This window comes from Thalassophryne amazonica, chromosome 1 (assembly GCF_902500255.1).
Source record: "Thalassophryne amazonica chromosome 1, fThaAma1.1, whole genome shotgun sequence".
In the NCBI taxonomy this organism is placed as follows: domain Eukaryota; kingdom Metazoa; phylum Chordata; class Actinopteri; order Batrachoidiformes; family Batrachoididae; genus Thalassophryne; species Thalassophryne amazonica.
The window spans coordinates 33,191,622-33,201,264 of record NC_047103.1 but is presented as its reverse complement, the minus strand read 5'-3'; the positions used below and the strand labels follow the sequence as shown (position 1 = coordinate 33,201,264).

The window sequence follows — 9,643 nt, the reverse complement described above, 5'->3', positions numbered from 1 at the left end:
CAGCTTATGTCAGTCAGTTTTCAAAAGAGCCTCTACTGCCCTCTTGTGGCTAAATAAGAACATCGCTTTGCAGTTTTCCCAATTACGTATGGCTTCTGGAAATGAAGAGACTCTATAAATGTTTATTTTGATATTTTTGGTGAATCCTGTGAATTAAAGCTAAAACTCTACACTACAAGCTTGTTTGAAGGCTTAATTTTAGCTTGACTGTGCAGAGGCAAAATTATAAAAACTGTATGACTGTCCAAATACTTGCTAACCTAATTGTGTGATTACTGTAAAACATTTATACAGTTATATTCATCACATAAACCGCGCTTGTGTGACCTTGAAGCCCAGTGACAGTTAAACACTTTGGGTTGTGTGTTAGTCGACAGAGTTGAACGAAATGTCAAGACCACACAGAAACATGCATTATTACAACAGTGAATCACAAACAAACAATTTGCATCAGTCGGATTCAAACTTGTAAGAGTTTTTCTGTTGTTTTGTCCTTCTCCAATCTTCTATCTACACTCCATATCAGTTGATGGCGCTAAGGCCCGCAATCATTTACCAACCGCCTTAATGTCGAACGAAGAAGAAACGGAGGCCGCTGGACATCTTTTCCGACCAGAAACAGAGACGCTGTTGTCGGTTCCCACCGGAAAAATAAACCTCACGGCACAACGCTGAAGCAGAAATGACGAGTTTTTGCTTCTAATGTTCATATTTACGAAGGTAATGTTTTTTACGTCTTTTAATTCTCGTTTTACTTGTTGTCGTGTCCTTAACCAGCGTTAGGTAACTTCTGTGTTGCCGCTATTGTGGCCGTTTTGCTGTTATTATCATGATGAAAGCTTTATTTGCGTGTCTGTCTGTAATTGCACGTGAAAGATGTGCAGGTGTTAGAAGTAATAGTAACGTTTTTCCTCAATTTAACGATTTCCAGTGTATGGGATTCGATCAGTGTGAGAACAAAAATCGTGTCAAACCAAATGCTGAGACGAAGAAAATAATACCAATTGCTAAAATTAAAGCGCACAGCTCTGCCAACGTCAACCTGTTTACATGCTTTCAGTTATTTTCCTTAATTTGATCCTGATTTATGAACTTTGGTCCTGATCACTCATATTTGAGGTTTGTGGGTGGTTTGAGATGTGATCCTGAAGGGTATAGTGAAGCCACCTTACTGCGAACTCAGCCCAGTCCAGCTGTCCATGCTTATTTTCTTGAATAATTAAGAATGATTAGTTTAAAGTTATGGACCTGCCAGTGTGATAGGCATGCACATAACTGGTACTCATGGTGCTTGTGCATTCTAAAAATAAATGATGCGCAGCAGAAAACACAAAGGAAGCACTTCATAGGGGGGAAAGCAATGACAGATTGTAGGAAAAGCGTTTCCCTCTGTCTGCTGTGCATCAATGATTTTTAGAACACATGAGCACCATGGGTACCAGTTATGTGCACCCCTGTGTATAGAACTAAACAGTGCGCCTTGCTTCTTCCATCAATGGGCTTTTTACCTGACAATTACAGTCCCCTATTTTAAAACATCATCTCACTTATGCCACCGGTGCATATAAATAATTTATTACATGAACATATCAGAATTGAAATATTGTCCTGAGGTAGGTATGTGACAAAAAAAATCAAAGTCAAAAGAATTGTAACAGAAATAGCAGGTACTAATTGGCAGAACCTGAATGGTTGGCAGAACCGGAATGATAATACAGTTGATGGAATGATTGACAGAACAGCACATTACTATGCCCCCTACTCTCAAGATATTAATAACCAATCCCGAGATAATGTAATAAAATGTTATCATACAAAGCAGAAAGTCCCTCCGTCATGTTCAAAGCACAAACTTACATCTTTTCTGTCCCAATTAGCACTAATTTCTGGAATAACAGGTCGGCATATTGGAAAAATTACCCTCACTAACACTAGATGGTACCACACAAGCTCCCGTTCTGCCATTCCGTCACTGTTGTGTCAAGAGTTTTGGACTTCTAATACTGACCTATAGCTTACTATAGTAGATAAATACTTGATTATTTTAATGGTGAGACCTGATCATCTCATCAGTACTTGTTTTGGGTGTAATATAAACAAAAACGACCCATTCCGCAGATTACCAGTTGTTCCGGTTCCATTCTGCCTGTAGTTCTGGCAATTAGTAGCTCCCAACGGAAATGGTGTGTTTGGAAAGAACTTAGAGACTTTAAAAATGGTGTTTAAATATCTGTTCTATGTCAAATATGAAAAACGTTATGAGCATTTGAAGTTCAGAAGATCTTGGTAATTTATGTCTGTATTCTTAAAGGAAAAACAACAGAAAGCTGTGACCAGTTTCTCATAATTTACATTTCAAAATGACAGTATTCTGTCAAACCTAATTATTGCTTTATTTAAACGTGTGATTTGTAACAATCTGCTATTTAAACTGTTTTCTGAGCTAAAAACTGGCAATTTCGCCATATCCGCCATCTTTCCGACTCGACATGGGTTTTGGTGGATCATAAAAATATGCATGTGAAGGTTTTGATCATCACCAAACTTTGCAGAAAAGTAGATAATTATATTAATTAAATGTTTCATAAGATTTGAAAACCGATCTTACTCAACTTCAAGGCAAATTTTTTCAACTTTTTTGACAAAATTTCAATCACGGAATTGTCTAACGTCTACTTGTCACAGTAATGCCGTCTGAAAACGAGGTTGCAGTGGGGGATTTCAACTATGTCATCAAACAGGGAGATTCCCGATTGTAAAAAAATAAAAATAAATAAACACATTCCTCAAAGCGGAAACTCAGCACTACTGCCTGGAAAGTCACTCAGGCCAGGTACAGCAGATACATCCACAGCAGAGGATGCCATACTTAGGTCAAATAAATATAGATACCTGCCTGAAGGTTTATTTGAGTGTTGATCCAGATTGATCACTTTTGATCCCAATCACTCATAATTGACCTTGTTGATCCACATTGCTGAGCTTCAGTCCTGATTGCTCCTGTTTGAGCTTGATAGGTGGTCTGAGCTTTGATCTGAAAATTGATCTGCGCTGTTATCCGATCACTCACATTTGATCCTGATGTTTGATCCCAGCTTTGATTGAGATCATTGAATTTGGATCCTCATGACTCCTACTCGATCACACTATTTCATTTTTGGTGATATGTAAAAGATAAAATAGCAGCATTCATCACACTCAACTGTGGCCACAGTCCACCAAGGCTTTCATTAAAAATAAATAAGTTGTATGTGCTGAAGATGGACACTTTCATTGTTGGAAATCTTCAAGGGAAGCAGCTGCAACAAAGACCTCTAAAGAACCAGACTCCCAAAGTGCACACATGAAGATGTCCACAGCACAGCCATGGAGCACTGGAGTGGCCATAAGGAGGAAAATATTGGGGGGGGGGGGCGCACAACATATTATTTGTTCCCACAGTCTGGGTTGGTTTGATTAATTTGCACTAGTTTAAAAAATCCAATAATTTTATTTGTGCATTAATTTATTGCATGTGGCCAAGACATTCACTCCTATTGCATGCATGTGTACCTCGGAGCAAATAAATCTTTTCTGTCCTCAGTAAAAGTATTTAATTTTTGTTATTATTCATATAAATCCAAGTGTTTGGTTTAAAAGATGCGTGTCATGTGGGTGCAATACACAGGACGATTAGTTCTAAATTTGTTAATCCAGTTTGAGATCCTTTGGCGGGCACTTTTTTGGCAGATGAAAGATGGTATCATCTTTTTTTTTTTTTTTTTTTTTTTTGGTCTTAAAAACCATTCACACCTTCACCTAATCTCATGTAAAAGCTGCTCATTTTTGCAACTTTACTCATTATGAAGACAAATATTTACAGTTTGATTGCATTATTTTAGAATTGCTATACAGATAAAGTCATGATTATTGTTATTTACTGTCTCCACAGCAATGTCTTTCCATCAGGAACACGGGGGTCCCAGGGGAGGACCACCTCCGGGACAGCACTGCTCCCCTCAAAACTACCGACCGCCCAACTTGAGGCCGCCTCCTCCACAGCCTCCTGTTCCTTCATACCACTATGATCCACAGGCTCCTCCCAGTTCGTGCTACCATGGCAGCAGTGGCTACATGCCGCCACACACTGACTTCATGCAGTACCGGCCTCCACCACCATCCCTGGTTCCTGGTTCTCTTAATCAGTGTCCTGTGCGTCCACCTTTCCCAAAGCCCCCTCTCAGGCCGGGCTTTCCTGAGCCCCCGCCCAGCTTTCCACCTCCACCACTTCCCAGTGCCACAGGTGGTCCAGCTCCAGGGTCCCAAATGTCACCTCAGAATGTGTACCCCCCGTACATGATGCCCACTGTTCCACCCCCACCATTACCACACCCAACGATGCCTCCCCCTGTGGCTTCTCAACCTATGAGCTATCACTCTCCTTACCCCATGAACTATCCTCATCCACCTCATCCTCCCCACCCTCCTTTCCCTCCTCCCACCTTCAACCCAAGCTACACCCAAAGCCCCACCTCATTTACAGCAGACACCAGCTTCAGGCATGGAGGGCAGTACAAGTATGAGAAACCCTTGGACAGCAGGAGGTCTCCAGAAAGACACTACCACCATGATGACCACAGGCAGAAGAGCTACAGCTATGATCGACATAAAATGGAATATTCTGGGGAGAGGAAGGAGCGCGGAAGGAGTCCAGACAGACATGGCAGACCAGAGGGTGGACGGTACCGACCTGAGTATGTGAGAGGCAGGACACCCAAAAGACATCGGAGCAGGGATTCCAGCAGGTACTGACAGATGGATGGATACTGACAGCAACAGCTAAACTGAATTATATCACTGTTTTTTTTCCCTCACGGTGCTTATGTGTGCACAGGGAAAGACACCGTCACAGAGAAAGTCGGCGATCCCAATCTTCTGACAGGCACAGAAAGAGACCTCGAAGGTGCTGTACCCCCATCATCACATCTGCCGTAGAGCTCGCTGTAGTTGTGCTGAAAGGCTAATCCAGCTGTTAGTTTGAAAAAATAAATAAATTAAAGCCTGACCACCTCATTCGGTCCATGTTCAAAGACACTTAGATCACATTTATTCTCAGTATTGTTCTGACCAACATTTCAACCTTTTGACTACGTCTGGATGTTTTTATGGTTTGATTTGCTTGTTTGATGAGTTTTTTACAAGCCGGATGGCTGGTGTCGCTGACCAAGTGTTTACTGAGCCTACAGATCCTACAGTTTTGCTTACAGTGTTCCGTAGTTTGCGTTATCAGTGGTGGGCACAGATAACCAAAAAATTAACTTCGACAACAGATAATCAGATAACTGAAAAGTTATCTTTGATAAAGATAAAACAATAATCCACCCAAAAATGTATCGGAAGTTACAGATAACCGATAAATTCCAGTATTGTCTCTAGTACATTTGCAATTACTAACAAGCTGAATTTGAGGTTTAACACCACGATCACTTCTGGTACCATCAAAAGTGACAACAGACCCAAACAATGAGCCCGCATTTCTGTCTTTGAACATCTTGCCCCCTGCTGGAAGTTCTTGTTTACTACATGGCTTCCAGCTGAGAGAAGCCGCAAAGCTCAACTCTCTACCCAATCACAACGCTCCCGTCAGGCAGAGGTCTTAGAAAATAAAGCAGTGCTGAGTTATGGCTTGGTGTATAAATAAAATGAATACTGATAGAATAACTCCATTAATGTCAATTCTGTCATTTGTACAAAGTTAAAATATAACATATATCTCTTAATGTTGAATAATGCACTAATTCTGAAGTTTTGTAACAAACACAGACAGATTGCAAAGGATTCTGGGTAAAATGTGCCTCTGCTAAACACTGATTGGTTGAGTCATTCATTATGTAAACCAACACGTTAATGTGACGTGTGTCATGTGTTGGTGTTTACAGATAAATGTGCTTTTGTAAAATATTCCATTTTTTTATTTGTAAAAACAGGCATTTTTACGGAGCCCTGGAAGTGTCATCGCAAAATGTTATGGAGAGAGTGTGCGCTCATTTCATTATATTGTGCGCACGTTTTATGATGTTGTGCACATGTTTTATTATACTGTGAACACATTTTAAGCATCATTTGAGTAAAACAAGGGCATGATCTACTTAAACGTGGCCACAATTTGTAAAACGAGCACTCAGTATTGTCTTGACACATAAATGTTGGCTATTAGCCAACAAACCAGGAGACAGTGTAATACATTTCCCCATTAGAAATGGATCTGGTCAGAGTGTATCATCATGGTTTAGGTGCACAAGGACATATAGAGAACTCCAAGTGTCCAGCATGACATCATCTGGAGTTTAAGCACATTAAAAAGATGCTGAGGGCGAAGCGTCTTCCTGTCGCGAGGATAACAATTTAGGTCATATTATGAAGTTCATTTTGAATGAAAGGAAAATGTGCGCACGTTTTATTAATTTGAGAGCACGTTTTATTAATTCGTGGGCTTAATTAAAGGAAAACGTCCGCACAAATTATCATGGCCAGAACAAAAATATCTCTTTAAGTGACCTCTCCCAGGTTCTGTCGAGAGTTTTTGTAAATTAAGTTTGAAAAAAAGCTTCTGTTTACGTTTTGCTTATGGAAACATGAGTCCGACGTGTGGTTTTTAAACGTAGAATGTGTGTGAGAACATAAATCGTGCACTCTGAACTTTTACACCATGCAGTTCTGTGGTACACTTTGAGCTATAGCCGACTACAGTGACTGAAAATATATCAGCCCAGCTTTAGGGCCAATACTGCCATGAACACTACTGGCCAGTACATGGCAGTAGAGACCTTGAAAACTTGCCAAAACAAAATTCCAGATAATCAGTGTCTACTACATTTAAGATGCGTGGAATTTAATAAACGCAGACACAATAACAACGTCTATAAACCCAGAGAATATATTTACGAGATTTTTAGGCACTAGAGTTTAATGCTGTTGTCGTGTAGAGCCTGTCAGAGTGTTTCAAATGCATTTCACATGTCGTGAACGTACTGCGATTACCCTATCACCCATAATGCACTGGGCACAGCATATATCCACATTAAAACCTTAAAAATTAGCGCATTACTTTAAAACTAAAACATATATCTGATATTTTCACTTTATAAAACTTCAGACATGACGTTAATTTAAATAACTTATTAGTTTGGTTAAAAGTTGAACCATAAGTTTCTTCTTGAAGCAGCTCTTCTCTGTTTTGCAGAGGGTAGAACTACACATCAGCTACGAAACATTTAACAGGTAGGTACTCAACTGATTTTAAATTTTATAAATGTTTGTAGCTGTTCAGCTTTATTTACCATGTTATCGGTCTAAAAATTATCGGACAAAACTTTATCGCAAGATAATTAGTCCGATAATGGTTTTTAAAGTTATCTAAAAAGATAATCCGATAATGAAAACATTATCTTAATTATCGGATTATCGGAACTGTGCCCACCACTGTGCATGATGAATAGTATATAGCAGTATTGGGCTTTCAGTGATTTCTCAGAACTGGTCTTTTTCTGGGGCAGAATTAAAGCAAACATCTCAAACAGTCAGTTCGTGTGGGTTTTACAACAATTGGCTTGTTAGCATGAGTGCTCTGGAATGGAGAGACCTAAGGTCACCAACACTACATGAAAGGTATATAATGTCCAAACCTTGGTCAGATTTGAAAATGGATGGCCTTGACATTGAGCTCAAAGGGTGCAAATTATTATTATTATTTGTGATCATACAGACGATAATACTTGAGCTAAGGTCACACACTTTTGGTACATGTGGCACCACCAAGGCACAGATAGAGCTACCGGATGACCCTTTCTGAAGTCATGACCTAAATAGCCAGGATTTCAGTGGGTTATTGGATTTGTCCTTTGCAGCTGTTTCAGGTTATACACAGTGTTTCTCCACCTGGTCCTCAAGTACCTCCTAACCTTGACTACTGGTTTGAGAATCACTGGGCTGTTGTGATTGCCGCTTGTTTATGTTTATATTTATTTATTTATTTTGCCTTTGGCTCACCCTGCAGTCGGTCAGCCAGCAGAGAACGGAAACGTTGTCGCTGGGAAGAGAAGGACAAGAGGTCAGAGAGCTCCAAATCAAGCAGAGAGTGCAGCTACTCTTCGGTCAAAAGCCGAGACTCTGATGAGACAGTAAGCGATCGAGACCGAGAGAGGGAACAGGACTGGGAGAAGGAGAAGGTAGACAAAGAGAAAGAGGAAGAAGAGCTGCTGAAACCTGCGTGGATCAGATGTACCCATGCTGAGAACTACTACTCCAATGATCCCATGGACCAAGTGGTACTGTTTGCTTATTTCAGTACTGTCCCGAAGTGTGACATCTCATTATTCATACATTCTCTCTCTGGCTGTTCCACATTTTGTCAGTCAACTTCCTTGACCTTGGTCAAATTGAATTTTTGAATCAGAAAAAGGTTGTTGTAGAAGTCAGCCATCAAACAGACAGCAGATGTAACTTCAACACCAATCTTTGATCTTTAGCAAATTTGAACTTGCTGGGCAATTATGGAACTTACCACCATACAGTAGTGTTCAGAATAATAGTAGTGCTATGTGACTAAAAAGATTAATCCAGGTTTTGAGTATATTTCTTATTGTTACATGGGAAACAAGGTACCAGTAGATTCAGTAGATTCTCACAAATCCAACAAGACCAAGCATTTATGATATGCACACTCTTAAGGCTATGAAATTGGGCTATTAGTAAAAAAAGTAGAAAAGGGGGTGTTCACAATAATAGTAGTGTGGCATTCAGTCAGTGAGTTCATCAATTTTGTGGAACAAACAGGTTTGAATCAGGTGTACCCTATTTAAGGATGAAGCCAGCACCTGTTGAAAATGCTTTTCTCTTTGAAAGCCTGAGGAAAATTGGACGTACAAGACATTGTTTAGAAGAACAGCGTAGTTTGATTAAAAAGTTGATTGGAGAGGGGAAAACTTATACGCAGGTGCAAAAAATTATAGGCTGTTCATCTACAATGATCTCCAATGCTTTAAAATGGACAAAAAAAAAACAGATGCGTGGAAGAAAATGGAAAACAACCATCAAAATGGATACAAGAATAACCAGAATGGCAAAGGCTCACCCATTGATCAGCTCCAGGATGATCAAAGACAGTCTGGAGTTACCTGTAAGTGCTGTGACAGTTAGAAGACACCTATGTGAAGCTAATTTATTTGCAAGAATCCCCCGCAAAGTCCCTCTGTTAAATAAAAGACGTGCAGAAGAGGTTACAATTTGCCAAAGAACACATCAACTGGCCTAAAGAGATGGAGGAATATTTTGTGGTCTGATGAGAGTAAAATTGTTCTTCTGGGTCCAAGGGCTGCAGACAGTTTGTGAGACGACTCCCAAACTCTGAATTCAAGCCACAGTTCACAGTGAAGACAGTGAAGCATGGTGGTGCAAGCATCATGATATGGGCATGTTTCTCCTACTATGGTGTTGGGCCTATATATCGCATACCAGGTATCATGGATCAGTTTGGATATGTCAAAATATTTGAAGAGGTCATGTTTCCTTATGCTGAAGAGGACATGCCCTTGAAATGGGTGTTTCAACAAGACAATGACCCCAAGCACACTAGTAAACCAGCAAAATCTTGGTTCCAAACCAA

At 40.1% G+C, this 9,643-nt stretch overlaps 1 protein-coding gene across 1 annotated transcript in view; it reads left to right on the top strand.

The window, feature by feature from the left end:
- Positions 1–533: 533 nt before the first annotated feature.
- drosha (drosha ribonuclease III) overlaps positions 534–9,643 on the top strand; it is a 268,873-nt gene continuing 259,763 nt past the window's right edge. Inside the window, 4 exon segments of the mRNA XM_034167642.1 lie at positions 534–720; positions 3,932–4,784; positions 4,874–4,942; positions 8,036–8,306. Coding sequence (XP_034023533.1) covers positions 3,934–4,784; positions 4,874–4,942; positions 8,036–8,306 — 1,191 coding nt within the window. The 5' untranslated portion in view covers positions 534–720; positions 3,932–3,933.